We start from the raw sequence: 24,973 nt of genomic DNA on the forward strand, positions 1-24,973 counted from the left end.
GGAAACATTCTACTTGGTTTGCTTAGACATTGTTAAAAACCCCAAAGGAACAAACAACTCAAATGTTAGGCAAGGGTTGGTAGCTCACACCTGTAACCCTAGGTACTCTGGAGGCTGAGATCTGAGGATCACTGTTGCAAGCTAACCAGAGCAGGAATGTCCATGAGACTCTTATCTGCAATTAACCACCAAAGAAAAGCCAGAAGTGGAGCTATGGCTCAAGTGGTAGGTTGCTAGCCTTGAGTTAAAATGCTCAGAGACAGCAACCAGGCCCTGAGTTCAAGTGTCCGGACCACCACAAAAAAAGCTAATGAGCAAAAACCTTCAGACTTTTATTAACTCAGAATGAATTCTGAGTGTCATATGTTATAATTGCATTCCTGTGGATGCATGGTAGGTAAGCAGGGACAGGAACCTTGGAAGCAGCTATAAATTATTCTTGTAGTGTGTCTGAGTAGCTGGAGGTGCTGTACAAAGTACCACAGACAAGGTGGTTTAAACAACAGAAATTTATTTTCTCACAGTTCTGATAGGAAAAAGTTCAAGGTCAAGGTTTTGGCAGGGTTTATTTCCTTTTCTTCTGAGGCCTCTCTCCTTGGTTCATAGATAGCCACCCATGTCTTCCTGTGTGTGCATGTGGGTTCTGGCCAGTCTTCTTTCATGGAAAGACACCAGTCCTGCTGGATTACAGTTTGTCCCCAGTGATCTCCTTTAACTCTAATTCCCCTTCTAAAGATCCTGTCTCCAAATACAACGACTGCGGGTTAGTATTTCAATATATAAATTTTAAGAGGTAAAAATTCCATCTGTGACAATATCTAACAAATTACCAACTGATACAAAAGGAAGTAATAGTAATAGAGGAGCATTTTAAACCAGGACAATGACGTGGGGTAGCCAGAGCACCCAGTTTGTACACATGTACTCAATAACCATCACTCTCAGGTAGATTATTTTTTTCTACAAAAATGGTGATTTATTTTGCTTTGACATACAATGGTAAATATATTGGAGATCAAGTTTTTGCTGGGTTTACTTTACATAAAAGTTCATTCAGTTCCTCCGTCTTGTTGAAGAACAGGGATCCAAGGGGAACCTTCTAGCAGCTTTGGCTAAAAACGGGCCTTAAAAATCAGAAAATGTACTGAAAATATAAAGAATTTTTTCTTCTTTTTCTCCTATGGTGTATAAAAGTATTGACATAAAAATCACTGCCTGCTCCACAGGACAGTCAATATCAATTTGAAAAAAGGCTCCAGACCAAAGAACAGCATAACCCTGTGTCACAATACTTACTATACAGTTTAACAATATTTTATCAAAGACTTTTGCACTTGTGATTTAAAAAAAATCTGAAAAGAGAAAGAAAAACAGTAGGCAAGAAACTGCACAACCAAAAAAAGAAAAGAAAATTATATAAAACATTTCCACCACTATTTAAATGCCAAACTTAAGCAATAGTTATAAAAAAAAAGAACAGCATAATAATACAACCTTCTGTTTAAAATAACAGCACTGTTCTGCCTCTCTCCCACTGAATTTTACATATGAACAGATTATATATACTGGCTTTTCAGAGAAATGTCCGTTTGGTCTGGGAAACCAGTCAGGTTCATACTGAGTCTTCTTACGGAGAATGTGTGACTCCATGTTGTTTCTGAGTTTCCAACATTCTGGGTTAGGTGCAATGTCTCAAGTATAATACATTTCTCCCTTTTCCTTTACACAGTGCAGAGTATATGGGCTTAGGTTATGTAGGGTCTCTTTTACTCCAGGTCACTGTCTTTTTCTAGACTCAAGGCAGTATTCAATGGAGTGCAGTAGTTGGGCTTGTCAGAAGGTACGAAGCCTGGCAGACACAAACATTTGTAGGAGCCTTCCGTGTTAATGCATTTGGCATTTTTGCACAGAGACATCCGGTTGTTCAACTCATCACATTCATTGACATCTGCAATAGACCAAATCACGTAGGTCAATGGTGTACTCCATTAGAAAACATTCCCTTGAAATCACCTGATGCACCTAATCCTGAAGCCTGGCACTATCTCTGCCCTACTCCTCTGCCAAGCTGTACAATCTTTCCTGTCATTGCTGTTTCAGTCACATGCAAGATAAAGAAGAGCTTTTACATCTGAAGGGAAATAATATCAAGGAAGTTCTAGATTTTCTTTCCCTGTTGTTGAATACAATATTGGCCAAATATTAGGCAAGTAGGAGCCACCATATTAGTCCTGAATTCCTTCCACAGTTATGGAAGATCTGCTGGATTTGTCTGGGGTTGGACAAGCAAATAAGCAGAGGGCTTGCTCTCAGAGCAGCTTTTAGAGAGCCTTTAGTTCCATTCTTAGATGTCTTTCCACAGGAGATTCGTAGAGACTCGAACCTGCTGGGGTCACCTGTAAGAGCCTCAGCTTCCTAGTTCCCAAACCTATCAAAAACTGGGATTCATAAAACCAAAATGGGCAGAAGAACAGCTATAGGAGGGAGGAGAAAAATAACAGAAAAACACTCACAAACGCTCAAGGATCTTCTACAAAGGGGTAACAATAAGACCCACAGGCCAGTGGAGTAGATTTACTATTCGTGATCAATGTAAGAGAGAGGGCAGGGGAAACAGACTCTGGATGGCTTCTTTCCACACCTATGACAATGCAGGCTTGTATTTCTACATGACCACATTCCTTTCTATTGGTCACATATACAAGAAAATAATGATTTATTACACAGTCAAAAATCTATTAGTTTTAATTGTAGTTTAAAAATATAGACTGTAAAACTAACCATCCTAATAATTTAAAAAAAAATTGTCAATTATGGGGCTTGAACTCCAGGCCTGGGCACTCTTCCTGAATTTTTTTTCTCAAGCCTAGTGTTTTATCATTTTGAGCCACAGCACCACTTCTGGTTTTCTGGTTGTTAGAGATAAGAGTCTCACAGATTTTCCCATCCCAGCTGGCTTTGAACCACAATCCTTAGAGCTCAACCTCCTGAATAGCTAGTATTACAAGCATGAGCCATTGGTGCCCCAGCCATCCTAAAAAAATTTTTTATTGCTCTTATTGGTCATCAGGCTTGAACTTTGGGCCTGACTACCATCCCTCAGCTTTCAGCTCAAGGCTAGTGCTCTATCCCTTGAGCCATAGCATCTCTTTCCCTAATATTTTTGGAGTATACAGTCCTGTAACATTGAATAAAGTGATAATTAATGTGTATATGCATTTATACATTTATGTTTGTACACATACACATGTATATGTATGTGTATATATTTTGCAGTCCTGGGAATCAAACCCAAGGCCTTGCATATATTAGACAAACATTATAACTGAGCTATATCCTCCTGCTCCTGATGGCAGATTTCTGCAACATTTCTCATTTTCCAAGTTGAAACCCCACAAATCTATCTGAAACAGACTCAGCAGATTGGGTCTGGCCTGGGAACTCTCAAGAAGAGGCCTCCAGGGACACGTTCACATTCAGTCATTCTTACCAACACAGGTCATCTTGGCCATATCCAAGTGATACCCATCAAAGCAATCACACGTGTAGCCTTCCTGGACCCTCACACAGCGGCCATTTTCACATCCATTGAGGATGCCACATTCCTCAGCCTGCAGCTCCTCAAAGCTATTCAAAAAACCTGAGAAGAAAAGGCAGGAACTAAGTTAGAAACAATTTTCCTCCTATACTGTTTAAAGCTGCATTAGAGTTCAATGCTGGTGGCTTACGCCTGTAATTCTAGCGAGTCAGGAGGCTGAGATCTGAGGATCACAGTTTGAAGCCAGCCCAGGCAGGGAAATCCTTTAGACTCTTATCTCAAGTGGTAGAGTGCAAGCCTTGAGCATAAAGTGGCTCGGGGATAGTGCCCAGGCTCTAAGTTCAAGCCCCAGGACCATTCAAAAAACAAAACCAGAAACAAACAAATCCAAAAACCGAAAAAGCAACCTCCCAACTACATTAGGTTGAGTGTGGTGGCGGACACATGCCTGTAATCTCAGCAAGGCTGAGGCAGAAGGATGAAGAGTCCAGGATTAGCCTAGGTATGGAGTGGGACTCAGTTTCAGAAAAATGCCCAAAACAAACAGGATATATTTATCCTAAAAATTATAGATATAATGTGTAACATATTACACATATTACATATTTTATATAACTTTATATATGATATAACCTTAAAGTTAATGTTAAGATTTAAGTCAGTATTAAATATATCTATTTTTATAATTAGGTATAAAAAAATTTAAACATTTGGATATGTTATAGAGCTTAACCCCAAGCCTTTAACTTTGATATATTAAAATGCTATAAGAAGAAACCAAATTTGGTTTCTCTCTTCATTATGAAAAGTATTCAAAGTTCTACTTCTCCCAAGCTTCCCATAGACCCATGCTGGAACATGTTTTGGGATGGAGTTACTGTCATATTTGGGGGGTGTTTGCTGAGCAATTCCCTGAGAGTATCAGGGCTCTGCTCCTGCAACGACTTTGCAGGCCCAAAAAGAAGCTGGGCTGGCTTTGGCCTGTGAAGCCTGTTTTCTCTGGCTTTGAAATGAGCTTTACACAAGGGATCAAAGCACAAAGGCAGTAAAAGGCTTCAAAATATCCTGATCAACAAACATGCATCATACTTGTGTTTAGAAAAACCAAGAGGTTTTTGTTTTTTGTTTAAGAAAACAAAGGATCTCTTGTTTTGTTCTTTTTATAGTTTTAAAACCAATTCTGAATCCCTTGGACAACATTAAGAGTTTTGCTGACATGTAAATAATGGAACTGGGTATGGAGATTAGCCATTTTTTGAGAGGGAGGTGTTGTTAATACAAATCCATAATAATCTGTCACAGGTTATCCACACAAACACAATGCAAATTGGCTTAAAAAATGAACATCCCAATAATAAAAAAAAATAAATTAAAGATGGGGCTGGGAGTTTAGCTTAGTGGTATAGTGTTTGCCTAGCATGCACAAAGACCCAGGTTTGATTCCTTGGTACCACATACATAGAAAAAAGCCAGAAATGGTGCTGTGGCTCAAGTGGTAGAGCTCTAGCCTTGAGAAAGCCCAAGGACAGTTCCCAGGCCCTGAGTTCAAGGCCCAGGACTGGCAAAAATAAATAAAATAAAATAAAATAAAACTAAAGATTCAGGCTGGGGATTATTAACTCATGCATGTAATCTTAGCTATTCAGGAGACCAAGATCTAAGGATCATGGTTCAAAGTCATTCTGGGCATTAAAGTCCCTGAGACTCTTATCTCCAATTAACCACCCAAAAGCTGCAAATGGGAGTTATGGTTCAAGTGCCAATCCTGAGCAAAAAGGCTAAGGGACAGAACCCAGGCCCCAGTATTGACATACACACACACACACACACACACACACACACACACACACACACTCCTTGGGACTTCAGGGGCAGTAAAATACTATTGCCATGCATGGCTGTAAATGTGCATTTTTAAAAATTGAGCATGCCATCCAAGATGGCCCCCTGTCAAAATTTTAGACAGGAAAAAAATATGACAGATTACCGAGAACATAATAGCAGATAGCTAACATACTAACCTAAGGAAAGAATGCCTTAATCCCTAAAAATACTTTCAATTCCGTGCATTCTTAACAAAAGCACTTTGACTTTATACCCAGGGAAGTTACAGTTTTAGTCACACAAAGGAGAGTTTGCAAAGTACTTCTTTAGGACTGTCAAACAGGTGAGCATTGAGGCTCTTGATCCAAATCTGACCTGCAATTTATTTCATGAATGGACACAGGCGTATCCTTCGCTGACAGCAGTGTGGCTGGCTTTGGAGACAGCATGGAGGAGGTCTGGAGCAGTGGTAACAAGACCACAGCACTTACAAAGCCTAAGGATGTTCCTCTGTGGATCTCTGTCGAAAAATGTGGTGATCTCTGCTCTCACCTTCAGTTGTGAAATACTGCTTACACTAAAGTTCATGAAGGTGGTGAGGTTCGAAGGCAGGGAGTCTCCCTTCTATGTTCCAGCCCTGCTCAGCATGGCCAGGGATCTTGCTCCTGGGCAGAAGGCTGGCTGAGATAGGGAGATGCTTATAACTTGTAAGATTTTGGAAGCTATTATGGAGTGAAAGCTGGAGTCCTAACTTCCAATGTTGCTAAACAGGGGACTTCTGTGACATCCACATGTTGACTTCTCAACACTGGCAGGGAATTTAAGAAGAGCTTTTGAGCAATGTTGATATTTAAAAGAGTATAAAGACCAGGACATTTCAACAGTCAAATTCCTGGACTCAGAAGTATAATGTAATACAGGTTGACTCCAGTTTGGTGTCAGGCCAGTGTTGCATACCTGGTGTTTAGGGATGTATAGGGCATACCAGGATTTCCCTCCGTCTTGATAGTTCTTTCTGTTTTCATCTTACATTTTCCCTTTCTTTCCTATGGTGGACTGGGGTTTGCAACTTGGGGCTGGCCCTTGCTAGGCAGGTATTCTGCCGCTTGCATCATGCCTTTAGCTCTTTTCATTTCATGCCTGGACCCATCTAGAGTGTGATTCTCCCACTGAAACTTCTAGAATAGTTGGGAAGACAGTTGTGGGTCACTACAGGCAGCTTTTATTGGTTGACATGGAGATCTCTCAGACTTTTCCCTTGGGTTGAACTCCAATAGTGATTCTCCCAAATTCTGCTTTCCTCATTAGCTAAGGTTACATGTATCAACTACCAGGCTCAGCTTTCCCTTTCTAAGCAGATGTCTGATGAATTGGAATGTCTACAATGGTGTGTGTACAGTGTAAGAACACAGTCTTACAGCTGTGAGTACATTCAGATCTCTTTTATGAAGTAGTATGTGGTCATGTGCTGTTGGTTAAAGTGTTTCAAATCCATTAACCTTAGAACTCAAGTAGGTAATACCCTGGGGATAAGCAGCAGGAACTTTCTAGATTGGCAGCCTTCTTGATTTGGTTTGGTGAGGGTATCATTCACATGTGTACTAATGGACCTACCTGAATTAACAGAATATCGCTTTCCTTCATGTTCATGTACATTCTAAAACTTTTGTTGTTGGTGGTTGTAGAACTTGAACTCAAGGTCTGGATGCTATCCCTGAGCTTTTTCCTGCAAGGCTAACATTCTATCACTTTGAGCCACAGTTCCATTTCCAGTTTTCTGATGGTTAATTGGAGATAAGAGTCTCATAGCCTTTCCAGCCCAGGCTGACTTTGAACTTTGATCCTCAGATCCCAGCCTCCTGAGTAGCTAGGATTAATAGGCATGAGCCACCAGCACCTGGCTTACATTCTAAATCTTGTGAAGGAAGGAAGGAGGGAAGGAAGGAAGGAAGACACTTTCTTCCTCCAAGGGACATCATCTATGCACAAACACACATACACACCTTTGCTGTGAAAGCTCTACTCCAGGAAAAGCAGGCACACATCACTTCTTACTTAATAAATCCCCTCCCAAGCCCATTCTAAAAATGCTTTTCTTACTAACAGGGGAATTTTAGCTCCCTCTGACACACTTACATGACAATCTGGCCAATGAAGTTCATATTTTTTTTTTTGCCAGTTGTGGGGCTTGAACTCAGGGCCTTGGACTTTTTCTCAAGGCTAGAGCTCTACCACTTGAGCCTCAGCACCACTTCCAGCTTTTTTTCTATGTATATGCTGCTAAGGGTCTGCATGCATGCCAGGCAAGCACTCTACCACTAGTCCACATTCCCCGCCTGAAGTTCACATTTATCAATTCACTGTAGGGAAGGAAATGGCTCTCGGGGAAGCCTGGAGTTGGACCATTACTACTTGGAGAGCAAGGAAATCACTGTGCTGCAGGGCAGCGGGCCGGCCTGGGGACCCGTTCCCACTGGGGTGTGTGTGGGGGGGGGTGCTGGCTGTGCTTACGGTCCTGGATGAAGTAGGGGTCGGCCTCGGGCGGCGCGTACTGCTCGCTGAAGTCCACCAGCGCATCCCGGCCATAGGGCTGCCTGCGGCCGCTCACCGGGAGGTTGCAGAGCTGAGCGTAGTCATCTGCGGAGGAGGACAGAGGACAGGAGAGGGGACAGGAGAGACCGGGTGAGATGGGAGGCTCTTGCCCGGGCCTTCCCACCCGGCCTCAGTCCAGCCAAACACTTGGTAGAAACAGCTGCAGGAAGGTGGAAGGCCGGAGGGAAGCCGCCTCACCCAAACCTCCTGGGCGGCATCGGTCAAGCACACTGAGAGTCGTTCTTCAGGGATGGCACTCTTCGCATGTGGAAACAGGAAAAATGAGGGCTGATGCCGGCAACCCTAGCTATTCAGGAGGCTGAGACCTGAGGACTGCGTGTTCAAAGCCAGCCAGGGCAGAAAAATCCATGATACTCTTATCACCACTTAACCAGATGAAAGTGGAGCTGTGGTTCAAGAGGTTCAAGGCAGAGTACTAGACTTGGGTAGAAGAGCCCAGCAACAGTATGAATGAGGTTCTGAGTTCAAGCCCAGCAGACAGACAGACAGACAGACACACACACACACACACACACAATGGTTGAACCATCTTAGAAGACCCCTTAAGGTAGAAAGAAAATAAATAAATGCCTCCAGATCTTTTGCACAAAGCAATTTCATAACGAAAATGTATATTTTCATTTGCCAGGCATTTGTGGCTCAAGCCTGTAATCCTAGCTACTCAGGAGGCTGAGCTCTGAGGATGGTGAATCACAGCCAAACCAAGCAGAAAAGGCCCTGAGACTCTCATCTCCAATTAGCCACCAGAAACCAGAAGTGGAACTGTGGCTTGAAGAGTGCTAACCTTGAGCGAAGCTCAGGGACAGCGCCCAGATCCTGAGTTCAAGCCCCATGACCACCACCACCACCACCAACCATAAAGGAAAATAGTAATTTCATTAAGGAAATTGCTGAAACTGAGAACAGCTCCTTAAAAGAGAAAAATAAAACTTCAGACAAAACCACAAATGGTTCTCAGTTCTGTTTAAAGTCTGAAAGCAGAGGCATTATGAATTTCCCTTAGAGAGTAAGATTGCTCAAATGTTTGTAAGTCTTAGGAGTTGAGCTCATCAGTGTTTTATAACCAAGCTCCAGTATGATCAGGATTAGCTACGAAAAATGAAATAATTCACCTACTTGTCAGCAAAACTAAAGCTAAAGATGTCTGAGCAGTCCTGCGATGTCAAGAGGCTCAGTAAGCCTGGGTCTCGATCCTGAGCTTTCTCTTTCTCAACCATAGAGAACAGAGATGATCATGTGGTTTCTCACCAGTGAGCAAAGCTGAAGGGGAGGGCACACAGCAAGATGGAACCTGAAGAGGAACCCAGGCCTTCTAGTCACAAACTGCCTCCTGGGAAGGCTGCGCTTAAGATACAGTAGACGACCAGGAATTACAGTGGAGGGAAAGCTATGGATTGATTCTAAAAGACCTCATCCAACAGTCAGGATAAAGGATGCTAAGTTGTGTCTGGAAGCTGCCACCTGCTTCCTAAGAGAAGCTTTGACTTAACCTGACCTGGTGAGGCACTCAGCGCTGCTCTCTCTCACTTGGCACCTTCACATGTTTGGGTCAGCCTCAGTTTCCACCTCTTCCATATAGGGATAATAAATTCTGGCTTATCTACCATATGAGAGGCATCTGAAAAAGGACTTACTAGGATGGGACTGTACTAGGATGGGTAGGTATTTTTCCTGCAGGCAAAACTCACTAAGAACCCTTTGAACATCTGTTTCCAGATGTTCAAATACAGCCTTGGAAGATGGCTCTTATAGAAACATTAATGCTAAAATTCAAACTTATCAATAGGCCAACAACTATTAGAAAGGGAGTGTCCAGCTGTTTTTGTTTTTAATTTACTTTCAAGATTAGTTGGAATTTCGGTTCATTTCCAACAACAAGGCCCAACATTGGTTTAGCAAACTTAAGTACTTGGTTAAACTGTAACAAACTATAATCAATAGCACATATTAACTCAAGGTCCATAGAATTCACATCCCAGGAAAAGATGTTCAACAACTCTTAGCTTGAATACAGTAGAAAGGTCATGAGTAGATGAAATTGGAGCTTTCTGTACCTTTGGGAGAGCAAGAGTTTTCACAGACCACGGCAATCTATCTCCAGTATCTCGATCTAGGAAAATTTCTACCGTGGGCTTGACCTCTGAGCATCCCAAGGCACGAGAAGACCCCAGTCAGTCTTGAAGATGCTTGGTCTTGCTTGTCACTAGATCTGGGTCACTGCTGGAGACTAGCTTGGGGGTGGGGCGCAGTGAATTATGGTTGGCTCTGAGTACAGAGGATAGCAGATCTCTTAGCTATTTCCACAGCTTCCCCTGAGAAACCTTGAGACCCTCTTGGCAGCTGCTTCCTCCAGCTCAATGTGTACATGTCCAACATAGTTTCTGTCCTTAGGGCCTATTTCCTGTCCAAACCCCCTTACTGACACCTGTCAGTAATGGTGAATCACCCCGCACTCTTAAACTGGGTACAGAGGAATAGTTTTGCTTTAGCAAAGACTTGTCCTGAGAGGCATGCGATGTAGAGTGATGCCATTTCTGAGGCTCCAACCACATGTCCATCTGGACTTTAGCCAAACACCAATGTGAAATCAATAGGAAATGGAAATATTCACACCTCACAGTGTCTCTCCCAAAGCGCAAAAGCTTAGCTCTGGATCAAAGCTACCAAAAGGGCCTGGACCACCATCACAAACAGGGCTAAACGAGATCCAGGCCACTGATCACACTAATTTTCCTGGCGTGGCAGATTCAAATGACATATGGTGTTGCTTTGATTTTCACTTTCAATGGAAAAAGAAGGTTTTAAAATTTTCCCCACCCCCACCCTGCACCCCCTGCCTCCTCTGCGGAGCCAGCGGGCAGGAGACCCCTGCTGTCAGAGCCATATCCTGGCAGGAAATCTCCTGTCGCTGGTGACAGACACATCTGCAGGGCTGTGCTGGGCAGTCACATGTCTCTGTGCCCCTCTGGGGTGTGAGGGAAACCATGAGGGGAGGCTCTCTTCTCTCTCTGGCAGATGAGGTTCAGCTGCTTTTAGAAACAAAGCAGAAGTTTACTCAGGCTTCTATGTGGCAGGGCTAAAAATTCAGTGCTCTAGCATTAGAACTCACATCCTGAGTAGGAAAGAACTCTTCTGCACTAAGAAAACTAGGTCCTGTTTTACTCAAAATTCCTCAGCAGGTGTCTCGCCTATAGGTCTGAACATGGATTATTATCCCCGCCCCTCTCTTTCCTAGGAAGTCAAGGAGGAAATGGAATGGAAGAGGTATTTACCCAATGTCTTTGGAGTTGGCCTTATAACAGATTCTTTTCCTTAGTGGAAATTGGCAAATGATATATAAAACTTTTTAAATATAACACATTGGGTGGTGTACAGAATATTCTTTCCAGGACTGCAGGAGATAGGTGACAAGCCACAGATGACAGATGACATCCATATGGCAATTGGACGTCTGTCTGTGTGTCTGTGTGACTCCAACTCTACTCTTGGTTATATAATGAACTCTTATTTCCTGTGGTCCCTGAAGATTGGGTGAACTATATACCCCTGAAACTAAAATGTGCAGAGCTGGAACAGAAAAATAGAACACAAACCAAAGAAAGGACTTTGAGTCTTGGGTTCTAATCCTACTTTCTCCATTTCCTAGCACTTCTGTCTGCATGTGTCTGAGTTTTAGTTCCTCTCTCTACTGAGCAGAATCTCAGTACTCTTTGCTTCAGTGTACCAAAAGTGAATCAAAGCCAGGTGCCAGTGGCTCATACCTGTAATCCTAGCTACTCGGGAGATGGAGATCTGAGGATCATGGATGAAGCCAACCAGCAGGAAAGTCTGTGAGACTCTTATCTCCACTTAGCCAACATAAATTAAAAAAAAATTAAAATCTGGAAGTGGAGTGGTGGCTCAAGTAGCAGAACACTAGTCTTACACAAAAGAAGTGTAGGGATGCGGCTCAAGCCTTGAGTTCAACTCCAGGAACAACAACTCCTCCCTCCCCCGCCAAAAAAAAGTAATTCATTCCTTGTCTCACTGAGTGACCAGTGAGTTGGTTCATTCATTCACAGACCCAGAAGCTGAGAAGAGTCTGAACAGGGGCCAGGAGTTTGGCCTAGTGGTTAAAGTGCTTGCCTAGCATGCACGAAGGCCCGGGTTCGATTCCTCGGTACCACATACCTAGAAAAAAGCCAGAAGTGGTGCTGAGGCTCAAGTGGTAGAGCTCTAGCCTTGAGAAAGTCCAAGGACAGTGCTCAGGCCCTGAGCTCAAGCCCAGGACTGGCAAAAAAAAAAAAAAAAAGAAGGGTCTGAACAGGCCAGATACTGGGAGGACACAAAGAGTAGAAGCCGTAGGGGGAAACTTCATTCTGTATGGATGAATACCAAAGGAAGAGGAGGAGAAAAGGTAACATAGAGGAAAAGAGAGTGTCACAGTCATACAAGATCAGAAAACATCAACAAAACCAAAGTTTAGCTCTATGTAATGCTGACTACAGGAAGTCCTTGCTATACAACAGTTGGCATAAGGGAGTTGAGCAAGCATGCCCTATTAACCCTGGCATGCCACGCATTGTTTGCTTCCGCTTCATTTGAATCTCAGAACAACCCAAGAAATAACTGTAATTAGCCTTTTGATTTCCCAGGAGAAAGCCAGGGTTTGCCACATAACAGGCCTAGGTGAAATCTGAAGACTTGTTCCACCAAGCCATCTACGTTCTTTCTATTCCTCAGCCCCCACTGACACCCTCAGAAAATTATTAAATGTGTTCCCCAGACTTCAAGAATCAGGTAAGTACTTTGTTCAGCAATATACATTTGTGACTCCAACTCTGGGGGTGTCATAACTTTGAATGCTGAGGAGCTCAGCTCCGCCAGGGTCTGTTCTATCATTAGCAGGATTTATGTTTATTGAGTTTGCTCGATTTATTAGGTGAAAGAGATCAAATTGCTTAATGTTCAATTAAATTGTACTTGTCAAGGACAGGGAAATAATGCAGCCTAAAGTCTTGGCAAGAGTCCCCGCAACTCTTGTGAATGTTAATGCTCTAAGGGAACGCACAGCCTTTCACAAGTCGAGTCTACTCCCAGCCTTTCCCACACATGACCAGCCCAGCCTTTCCCAGTCTTTCCCACAGGGCCTCTTAGTTAGCTAGATGAACTGAAGAAGGAGATTTGGGGGGTACCAACTGCCAAAATGGAGAGGATTCTTTTGTATTCCAAGGCCTGGATTCAAACACGTAGGTTCTTGTTACAGTACACCACACAACAACGTCCTGAAATAATGATTGAGAGTTGGGTGCCGGTGGTAACGCCAGTCATCCTCACTACTCAGGAAGCTGAGATCTGAGGATCGTGGTTCAAAGCCAGCCCGGGCAGGAAAGTATGTGACGCTCTTATCCTCAATTAACTACTAAACGAGCCTGAAATGGAGCTACAGATCAAGCAGCAGAGCACTAACCTTGAGCAGGGGGCGCACAGGGACAGTGTCCAAGCCCTGAGTTCAAACCCCAGGACTACCACCAGAAGAAAAAAAATGAGAGCAAGAATTTCCCTTTAAGAACTTCAAGAAAGATTTAATCCCTTTGTTTCTGAGTAATTAGAACTTTGGAAATATATGACTAGGTTTAATATTCAAAGTATCTCAAATGAAATGAGGAGTAAGCCTAGATTATAGAAGAGGAGACTAAACAGAGGCAAACAGGACAACATGCTAATTCGCTAAATGATCCAGCTTTCAGCTAGAGGACAGATAAGACATTTTGTTTTCTCTTTCCTGCTCTTAGAAGTGACAAAGAAGTCAACAATGAGAAAAAAAATAATAAGGAATTTCTATCAGGACCATATTTTACTTCTTTATTAACTATGTAAGAAGTACTTCACTGCTGAATATGCTGATACACACGCATAAAGCAGGAGACCTTACCTGTAAAGTAATGAGAACACGAAAGGGCTGGGTATGAGACTTGAGCCAGCAGAGTGCCTGCCTAGCCAGTAGAAGACCCTGAGTTCATGCCCAGTAACCAGAGAGAGAGAGAGAAAGGGGGGGGGACTCAAAAGAAGGAATTAAGCATGAGGCTGTATTACATTGTGCATTGTGAACGTAGTTAATGCCACCAGGATATTCTCTCTAAAAACCACCGACTTTTACGCTATGTAAATTTCACCTCAATTTTTTTTTTAAAAGAAACTATTATACAAAGAGAAAATGTGTCGTTTGCATGTTAAGTCTGGATTTCATCTAAACTTTCTATTTTTAACTGGTAAGATGAAGAAATAAGACTAGGGGACTATCAAGGACCCTTCAAAGTGTGCATGTTTTATGTCTCTAAACAGAAAACAGGCTTACTACTAGGCTGGAAAATACTAGAAAATACTATTGAAACTTGAGGCTACAGTATGAGGTAACTACCACTAGATGGCACTGTGCCTAAGGTGCTGCCATTTGGACATCAGAATGATTGAAAGGGAATTTACTTGACCAACTGTCAGTACTAGCAGGCCAGCTTCCTGGGCCTTCCTCTGTCCAAGGAATATGGGGCTTAGAGAAATGTAATGGTATTCTTCAGGTTAAGACAAATTAAATGCTCACTTTCCTTTCATTAAAAACAAATTGTTGTCAGGCATCGGTGGCTCATGCCTGTAATCCTAGCTACTCAGGAGGCTGAGATCTGAGGATCAAGGTTTAAAGCCAGCTTGGGACACTTATCTCTGATAAACTACCAAAAAACCCAGAAGTAGAGCTGTGGCTCAAGTGGGCAGAGCACCAGCCTTGAGAAGAAACACACACACACACACACACACACACACACACACACACACACACACACACGTATAAAACTCAGGATAGTGCACAGACCCTGGGCCTATTCAAACCATAAGACCAACACAAGAAAGAAAGAAAGAAAGAAAGAAAGAAAGAAAGAAAGAAAGAAAGAAAGAAAGAAAGAAAGAAAGAAAGGAAGGAAGAAAGGAAGGAAGAAAGGAAGGAAGAAAGGAAGGAAGAAAGGAAGGAAGGAAAATAGAAATAAATCCTAAGGAAAACTAGCCACCACTGGATCACACCTGTTACCCTAAGCTACCCAGGTAGCTGAGATCTGTGGATTATGGTTTGAATCTAGCAGAGCAGAAAGCCTGTGAGACTCTTAGCTATAATTAACCCCCCCCAACCCACACTTCCCACAGTGCTAGACATGGAGCTGAAACTCTATTTAATTTTTTTATTTTTTATTTTTTGGAAATGAAGATTCTCAAGGACTTTTCTGCCCACGCTGGCTTTGAACCACAATCTTCAGTAATCAGCCTCTTGAGTAGCTAGGATTACAGGCATGAGCCACCAGTGCCCAGCTACAAACTATATTTTTGCATCACTTATAAAAGCTTGAAAGAACAAAAAAACCCTGCTCAAACCTATCCTCTCCTTGCTATTCAGAAGAGTAGCTCTTTCAAGATTCTAAAATAACAGAATCAGAACCGATTACCATTATTTGAAGAGCAAGTTCTAAGTAATGAAATATTAAAATAACTTGAAATAGTCAATAAGATTATTCAAAAGCATGTGTTCCATTCAGTCCTAGGAAATAAGACATCATTGCTGAGCAAATAACTGGAACTATTTTGAGGTCTCTGGATTTCTGCTTTCTCCATATGCGAGCTATTTCCCTGGCTGTGAGTCCCCTGGAACTATTCACAATCAGATACAGTCGAGCAGCTCTTACTGCTGACAGGGATGTCTTTGGTTGGCCCTGGGAGGGATTCCTAGGTCATAGATGGGCATGTGACTGGCATCTTGGGTTTGAGCAGTCTGAAACCATGATGACTGTTCACAACAGTTCTATCTGGCTCTGAGATTTGAAGCTCAGAAAGCAGCATTTTAAAAGGCTTCCTCGTGTCTTCTGCTTCTTTCCTTAGGAACTGGTCATGGGTGCTGAGCACAGCAGTGGCCTTCCTAGGCTCTGCTCCCTGTTTGTTTGTGTGGATACTTGAACTGGGTGCTTGGGGATGGTGGTGGTGGTGTTTGTGTGTGCATGGTGCTGTTTTTCTCCAGTTTGGGGACTTGAACTCAAGGTCTCTCATAAGCACATTGCTTCGGAGTTATATCCCCAGGCCTGGCTGCTTCCCAGGCTCATTCTAACTGCCTTTCCCTCAGCCTCATGAGGAAGAATCTGCTGCATGAAAGGAAAGCAGGCCAGCTCTCCCTGCCTCACTCTGCCTGCTCTGGCCACGAGGAAAGGCAAGAGCTGGCAGTTTTTTTTTTTTTTTTCTAAACCATTATCCATTTACAGAAGGTTAATGAGAGAGATGAAAAAAAACCAACTCAACCTTATTTGAATTCAAAACCTGAAATGCAGAACAAGACTTCATGCAGTTCTGCACAGTGGTCTACAGGACTTCCACCAGGCACCATTATCAAGGACAAAGAAACACAGCAAATGGTATTCAAATATGCACAAACAAATGTCCCTGAGGAGCAAAGGACAGACAGTACAAGGTGGCACTGGAGGGAGTGTCCAGAGAACAGAGTAGCTCTTCATCAGCTGATTTTGAAGCTGAGAATCAACACAGCCAAGACAGTTACTTTCGAGGTACATTTGGTTACTTTTTAATTAGAAACCAAAGCAGGTTCTTATGTATGTGTGTATATGTGTGTGATCAGATTATCTCACATTACAACACCATTAGTTACTCTACTTTAGCCGTAAATTAGATTCTGCTATGATGTCTGTGAGATTATAATCATAATGAAATTAATTTTATGGAACAGAATACGGCCAGATATTTTCTCACCATTTCCATGCAGCATAGCTTAGGAAAATGAGCACGAATAACATGGAGGCTCCAAAGTCCAGAATGTACCACCAATAAAATGTCCAAAGTGGTCCTGCCACCAAGCCGTCACTTGTCAATCAAATGTCCCGATGGAACTGAAGGCTGCTTCCTCTTTTACTGTCTTCTCTACCATTCAGTCTTATTGATCACAATAGGACTGATTACACAGCTAGGAGCTTTTTCTTTTCTTTTCTTTTTGAGGGCTGGTGCACTGTCCTTGAGCTTTTTTTTCCCCCTCAAGGCTAGAATTCTATCACTTGAGTCATAGCCCCACTTCTGGCTTTTTCTGTGTATGTGGTACCAAGGAATCAAACTCAGGGCTTCATGTATGCTAGGCAAGTGCTGTATCACTAGGCTACACTTCTGGCCAGAGAGTTAGGATCTTAACTTGGATAGGAATGAAGATAATTTAATTTGATTGGTAAATACTATTTACATTTATTAGGGGGTGCAATTGGTTGTATGTAAGTTGACTTACTGAGTTCAAAAGAGTTGCTTAAAGGCCGGGAGCTGGTGGTGCACTTCTGTACCTTTACCTGCTCCTGGCCTGCAGGTCTAGAGGATTCCAGGTTTAGGCTATTGCCAGGAGAAAACTCGGCAGGACTCCGTCACCACACAACCAGCACAAAGTACGGTGAAATGTACTCTTCACCTCACTTGTGTGACTGTAACCCCTCTGTACATAACCTTTATAATAACAATAAAAACTGTTAAAAGGAGGTCTGCAGGCATGACTCAAGCGGTAGAACATCTGCTAAGCAAGTGTGAGACTTTTGAGTTCAAACCCCAGCACCATCAAAACAAAAGAATGAAAGAGAGGGAAGGAAGGAAGGAAGGAAGGAAGGAAGGAAGGAAGGAAGGAAGGAAGGAAGGAAAAAAGAAAACAGCTTAAATATTTAAGTAGCAAATGCTTACAGCACTGCGGCCCCTTTTCAGCTAGAGGAGGAGCTTCAGAGAAAAACAAGTACGTAACACTTATAAAGACTGTTTATGAAATTGCCAGACTATTGTATAGTGAAATAACTCAGATCTCTTCCTTAAGACATATCAAGTAAAAATATATTTGTTTCATAGAAACTTTGTGAACTTGGCCCAACAAAATGTCTGATGGACTTAGTATCTGAAAAGTCAAGATTTCATATTTAGAATCAGATACATGAGGTGTTCATTTAAAACCCAACACTGGACAGTCCCTTCCAGGTGTCTTCCTCCTAGGACATGAGCCACAGCAGCTTACAGGACCCACAGAAGCATTTCTGCACTTGACAGTGCAACTAGACTTTGCACTAGTTCCTGAAACTCAGCATCCTATATTGGTTTTGATTCTTGGCTACCTTTGAAGAAACGCCTAGTGCTGCATTACGGGAAAGACGTGTGGACTAAGCGTCAGCTCAACTCATTCCTGGAACTGGATTTAGTAATAAGCACTGCGGACATCTAGCAGCATGTCAACAGCCAACAATCTCCCCTGCTCTATGGTATTTAATCCCGAGAGCCCCCTGGAGGCAAGTTGTTGGTACTGCTATTTCACAAAGAAGGAAACTCCACACTACTGATTATAAGAATCCCTTTTAGGGAAAACAATGCCATTCTCTGGGAGGGGTTAGAGAAAGTTTTCTACATCAATCAATCTATAAATCAATCATTTAACTGCCTGTGATATTTGACTCCAGTCTACTTCCATGAATAACCCAGTCTCAAATTAACTGGACCACTTGTCTGTGCAGGACACACCCAGATGTGCACACAGTACTACATTCTGTCTACAGCTAAGGTAGCTACTCAACACAGGAGGCTTCTTACATTTTCCTAGAATAATATTAGTTTTCTATTACAATTGTATCCGTGACTGTTTCTTTTATCATAATGCCCAGAAGTCCTGATCAAAAAGCTTTCATGCTGAGGCAGTGTTAATGACACAGGGGTCTCAACTTGGGATAGCAGAGGTTGAAGGAAGTTGCTCAGCCACATGAGACAGAACCAGTGCCAAAAGGAGAATCAGACCTTTGGATTGCCTCAACCAAATGCGTCCACCATTTGCTCCATCTCACATGGAGGGTGTTACAAAATTATTAATGTTCTTTGGAAACATATTTCTTGGAAAATCTTTTCAAACTGTGACTGCTGAAAGGCCTTTTGCAATGACTTCCCAGTTATAATATTATTTCAAGTTCAGTCTCTGAGTCAAATCCCCATCTTTCTTCACACCTCCAAAGATATTACAAAACATTCTTACACAGAGATCTTTGGTTTGTAAGGAATCACTGGCTCAGCTGTCTTAAGACAGACTTCAAATGCTTGTTTTACAAAACTGGATGGGTAAAGATGGACTAAATTAGCTATCACAATGTCTGACATGTTTTGGTATAGCAAATGGTGACTTCCTTAAGCCAGATGATCATGTATTTAGAACATGGCATAATATTGACTCACGAAAGATTCTAGTTCTGACTTTCATCTTACATTTCATTAAATACAAATGAAGCATTAGCTCCAATTTTTTTTTGGCACAGAACAGTAACAGGTGTTGAGAGGATTAGACAGTGAAAGAAGGGATATGTAAATGTCTAAAACTAAAAACAGGGGAGCTATAAATATTCAGATTTAATTTGAGACGCTTCTCTCTTCTTGTAAGCCCCAATATGCACATAAATATGCTCAGCACCCAGAGGAAGATGAGTACCCTCTTCCAAATAGCTGCTACTCCAGAGAGTGGCGGAGTCAGTAAAGCAGAAAGAAACAGGCAATATTGCTTGTCTCAACAGGCCCCTGGCAGCTGCACAGTCCCAGCATGCCTTGCTGCTGTTTCCTTTTATTGGTCAATCATTGGACCCTTCTATGGGACGCAGGGATGGGACAATCCTTGCCCAGTGAGATCCTTTGTTTAAGTGATATGTTTCATACCAGGCACAGAGCCACCTTGCCAGTTGCATTTACCTAGAACACTCACAACTGAGAGCTAAGTTTTGATTTCCTACCTGGAGTTCGAGATCTTTCTTTGCCTGAATGATTCTAATAGCTGTGGCTTTCAGTGAGCACTTTACAATATTTATTTCAAGTAGACTAAACATGCACATTGTAAGAACAGAATTCAAAGAGTAAAAAGTATATTTACACAGGATAATCAACTTATTTAAAATATATTTTCCTTTCAAACTGTTCTTAAACTTAAGAAAATGTATTTTTAAAATTATACAGCATAGGGCCGGGAGTTTAGCCTATTGGTAAGAGTGCTGGCCTAGTATGCATGAAGACCGGGTTCAATCCCTTGGTACCACATACACAGAAAAAAAGCCAGAAGTGGGGCTGTGGCTCAAGTGGTAGAGCACTATCCTTGAGAAAGCCCAAGGATAGTGCTCAGGACCTGAGTTCATGCCTCAGGACTGGCAAAAAATTATATAGCATAGGTACTATTTTATATTAGAATGGATAGTTATGACTTTGTGTGTGTGTCTGTCTATATATCTATATTTCTTTCTTTCTATCTATATATTATATAGGCATGTATGTATGTAAGTATGTGTCAATACAGGGGCTAAAACCTGGGCCTCGTGTCTTTGCTTACCTTTTTCCACTTCAGCTGGCACTCTACTACGCCTCCACTTTCAGCTTTATTCTAAACAGTTCAAGGTAAGAGTCTGTTTGTTAGATTAGTACTGAGCTCACTTTGAACTGCAATCCTCAGACCTCAGCCTCCTGAGTAGCTAGAACTATCAGAGCCTGTAATGTGTTAGGCATGCCCAAGAAATTTAAAATGATTACATAGCATTTTTCTTAAAGGACTTTGTGACATTCTCCTTGCACAGATGCATCACCACTTACCAATCAAATACCCAAATGGCAGGTGTTACAGCACTGCTTCCTTATAATGCTGTTGTCCAACTACGTCTAGTCAAGTCCCAGAACTAGAATTTTGCACCAGGCATATGGTTCCAGCTACATGTTCAAATCTTCTTATTTGCAACATGGAAAGCTAATGCCTCTATATTCTGACTGATATTAGGGTTTTTACTAAAAACTTAATTCCCAATTTGTTTTGTGCCACTTCCATTTTCTCTGGGACTTTTTTTTAAGATAGCATATTTCCACACAGTCCAAGATGGCCTGAAATCCTCCTGCCTAAGTCTCCCCATGTCTGAGATTTCTGGCATATACCATCTTATATCACTAAGACAGGTTTGATACTTTTTTTTTGCCAGTCATTGGGCTTAAACTCAGGGCCTGAGCACTGTGCTTGGACTTTTCTCGAGGCTGTAGCTCTACCACTTGAGCCTCAGCACCACTTCCAGCTTTTTTTTTCTATGTATGTGGTGCTGAGGAATTGAACCCGGGTCTTCGTGCATGCTAGGCAAGCACTCTACCACTAGGCCAAACTCCCAGCCCTCATTTGATACTTTTATGTATGCTATCAAAGTAGGGGTTTCATTATTTATTTCCACGTGTGCATACAGGACACCTTGATCATATTCACCCTTCTGTTCCTTCTTTTAATTTTCCTTCTCCTTTTTTTTTTGTCCTGGGGTTTGAACCCAGGGCCATAAGCATTTTTTGCTCAAGGCTAGTGATCTACCATTTAAGCCACTGCATCACTTCTGTCTTTTTGGTGGTTATCTGGAGATAAAGGATCTCAAGGACTTTCTTGCCCAGGTTGTCTTTGAACCTCAATCCTCAGATCCCAGACGCCGGAATAGCTAGGATTTTAGGCATGAGCCATTACCTAGCTTTCCTTCATTTTTAAGGAGTTCTTATCTTTCTACACAGAAACTCTCTCAAGATTGTTTCATAAGTGAGCTGTCTTGGGTTGTAGTATGCCAGAATACCAACAGGTGGAGCTCTCCCAACACACTCCATGAAGAACTGTAAACCAAAATTCTATAGCACACTATGTCCAGCTTGCTCAGAATAGCTCCGCAATGACTATTTATTGAAAGTATAATTATTTTTGAAAATATACAAAAAGACACTAGTATCTCTGAATACTTTTGATTGTAGTATTCAAATATGTTATGTCTTGGTCATGCAGACTAAGAGATGTTTATTTCCATGAGATAACTCTTAAAATTCATAGATATGTTTCTAAGAGAGAAAGAGAGACAGACAGAAAGGGAGGGAGGGAGAGAGAGAGAGAGAGAAAGAGAGAGAGACAGACAGACAAACAGACAGAGAGCCAGTACAGGGGGGCTTGAGCCTTGCATGGCATTTTGGTACATGGCTGGAGCTCTACCACATGGCCAGTTTGGCTTTGTGCCTAGCTCATTGAAGGCAGAGTCTTGGAAGACATGGGATAGCTTTAAAGTCCTCAGATATCAGCCTTCTGAATAGCTGGAATTACAGGTCTGAGTTTACATTTTTAAGAACAGCAATATATACAAACATCAAAGATCATTTTAAGGTAAGTGATAAGTATCACTGACTTGACTTAGTTGATTGACTATACGTCTGTGTGTAGGAAGGGGCACAGACTGGGCACTGACTAATTTTACTATGCTCATTAGTTAGCTCTGAAATGATAGGTATTCTAGTTCCTTACACACATAAGAAAACATTATATTGTTTTGCTTCTTTACTTAGTTACTTTTGCATTGTAGGGGAGGTTGCTTCTTGAGGGAAAGCTTTGAGATCTTGTGGAGAGGGTTTTGGGCAATGTGGAGGTGGTCAGAACATTGGGATTGGGATTCACCTTGTGGCCCAATGAGATGAGTAAGACCCTGAGAGCTTCCTCCTAGCAAATGTGACTCATGTGCAGCTCAGAGCAAGGGCCTGGAGAACTGGGTGGCTTCACAGACAGTTTGTGAACAGTATCTGGGACTGTGCTATGTAGTAGTTATTCCAAATACCATCATTTTATTATAGCTGAAATTCAGAAGAACCAAGCTATAGGAAATCTCCAATACATTTCCCATCTACCAAAGATCTGAGGTGCTTCTAACATGGTTCAAACTTCCCAGAAACATCAAGCAATGATAACCCTCTTGTTTGTGACATGAACACAGTGATGACCTAAACATGTTAGTTTCCTTTCATAGAGACTCACATGACATTATGATTTTTTTTTTTTAAAAAGACCAAACGTGAGGATCAGCCACCACAACAACCTTGGAAGTGGGAGGAAGTTAAGGGCAGAGGGAAAGGGGGAGGAATGGAAGTGGCAGGAACGGAACAGAGCAATGCAGGACTCTAGAGCTGCAGAAAGGGAAGGCTGTCCACACCCATGCCCCGGAACTCTTCTGTTACGCCTGTCACAGTACACCTGTCTGTATTGTCACAAACAACACAAGACTCTGCCCTGTTTGGCCTCTGTGACTTAAGCTGAGGACCGACCTAAGATCCTAAGTGACCCAGAAATGTCCTGAGTTAATAGGCAGTTCTCCCTATGCGGGAGAATACAACTCATCAACCGGGTCCCCACGGCTGTGTCAATGCCTGCTCTGGGGCAAGGACTTACTTCACACCCTATTTCCATGCTTTACCACTGTTTCCATCAGTGACGGGCTCTGCCCTCTTGTTCTAATTTTAGCAGGTCCACTTTACAAAATAACATATCACACTGTTCACTTATTCACTTGAGACAAGATCTTGCTACATAGGCCAGCTTGGTCTTGGCCTACATATCATCTTAGCTGAGCCTCCTGAGTTTCTGAGATTATGGATGTACACTATTACATCTAGCTTCAATAATTTTTATTTCTCGTGCATTAACAGATATGGAACCTTGAACTTGGCATGTTAGGCAAATTCTCTAGCACTGAGCTCCATCAACCTTGTGTGTGTGTGTGTGTGTGTGTGTGTGTGTGTGTGTGTGAGACAGGGTCTCATTTTTGTAGCCTAGGCTGTCCTCAAACTTCCAAGCCTCCTGTTTCCTCATGAGGCATGAACCTCTAATCTCTTTCTTACATAAATAGAAGATTTCTTATAAAAATGCTTAGATTCCAATGTGTTTCAGATTTGGGAGTTTTAAGATTTATACACTTTACCAGTTATCTTAAATTAAAAAAATCCCAAATGCTGAAAACACTAAACTTTTTGGAGCACTGCAGATTTTCCCTTCTAAAACCAGTATTGCTCATGCAGAGGTTGACATACAGATCTGGATTGTGACATAGAATGACTTTGTTTCTTTTGTCCAGCTTCTACTAATCTTTGTTCTATCCAGAAACTGTGCGGAATGAGGACAGTACAGTGGTGGGGGATGAAGGGTCAGGAAATATAAATTCTAAAGAGCTATGCCACCGATGGCGGGGTTAGGTTTCTTCAGGTCATTTATCATTCTTTAGGGAAATGAAATAAAAGTTTCAAAAATTAATGACAAGGTCTGGTTTGGAGGTAAACCAGGAGCCAGATGTTTATATAATCCTATCTCCACTCCAACCCCCAAACCTCCCACATACCTGCAATGAAATAAGATCTAAAAGAAGGGCCAGGCTCCCAAGACAGCGAAAGGGGTGTGTGCCACCCCCTCCTGCAGAGACCCAGGCTCACCTGAGTCCTTCATGGGGCAGAGGGCACACTGCATGCCCCAGGCCTCGCCGTATAAACAGCAGCACTCAGTGTATGTGGTCTGCTTGCCCACGAGAGGACGGCTGCACACGTACTCATCACTCAGGTGTTCCCAACACAGATCCTGGTAGACATCCGTCTCTTCTATTTGTTCTAGAAGGGAAGACAGGGTTCCATGACAGCCTGTGTGTGACTCCTATTTCATCCACACTGGTGGAAGCCAGTGAACCTCAGTTTCCATCCCTAGTTCTTAATCTTCATCCAGCCTAGCCTTTCCATGGATCAAACCAACCTCCATCATCTCCATTTGAGCATCATTCATTCATTCTATCGGCTGAACTTCAGCCTGCCCACCGCATCCTGGCTGATTCCTTTCCTCTATAGAATTCCCTTGTTATAAGAAATGCCCCTCGCTCCCGTCTGTCCTCAGTGGACTTCCTTTTCTTCCAGTCTCCGCCTTCACACATTTCCTGCTCAGTTTGATCTAGGATATTTTTCTACATCACATATCTGGGGTCACACACTCACACTCATTGTCTCCTTGGAAAATGCCCTAGATGCTGACCTTTACTCTAGTTCTAGCTCAATTCTAATTTTTCTGTTGTTCAATTGACTTCATCTACAGCAATCTCCTGAATGTGATGATGTATTTGTTCTGATCCCAAATGGGTGTCATGCATCTCC

At 42.3% G+C, this 24,973-nt stretch overlaps 1 protein-coding gene across 11 annotated transcripts in view; it reads right to left on the minus strand.

Annotated features, from left to right (window-relative positions):
- Positions 1–494: 494 nt before the first annotated feature.
- Ltbp1 (latent transforming growth factor beta binding protein 1) overlaps positions 495–24,973 on the minus strand; it is a 367,263-nt gene continuing 342,784 nt past the window's right edge. For all 11 annotated transcript variants that reach the window (XM_090337166.1, XM_090337170.1, XM_090337167.1 and 8 more), the window contains 4 exons: positions 24,272–24,442; positions 7,874–7,999; positions 3,491–3,640; positions 495–1,948 (listed from right to left, as the gene is read on the minus strand). In XM_090337166.1, coding sequence (XP_090193292.1) covers positions 1,767–1,948; positions 3,491–3,640; positions 7,874–7,999; positions 24,272–24,442 — 629 coding nt within the window. In that variant the 3' untranslated portion in view covers positions 495–1,766. The remainder of the gene's footprint in view (positions 1,949–3,490; positions 3,641–7,873; positions 8,000–24,271; positions 24,443–24,973) is intronic.

This window comes from Megascapheus bottae, chromosome 7 (assembly GCF_031878675.1).
Source record: "Megascapheus bottae isolate mThoBot1 chromosome 7, mThoBot2.hap1, whole genome shotgun sequence".
In the NCBI taxonomy this organism is placed as follows: Eukaryota; Metazoa; Chordata; class Mammalia; order Rodentia; family Geomyidae; genus Megascapheus; species Megascapheus bottae.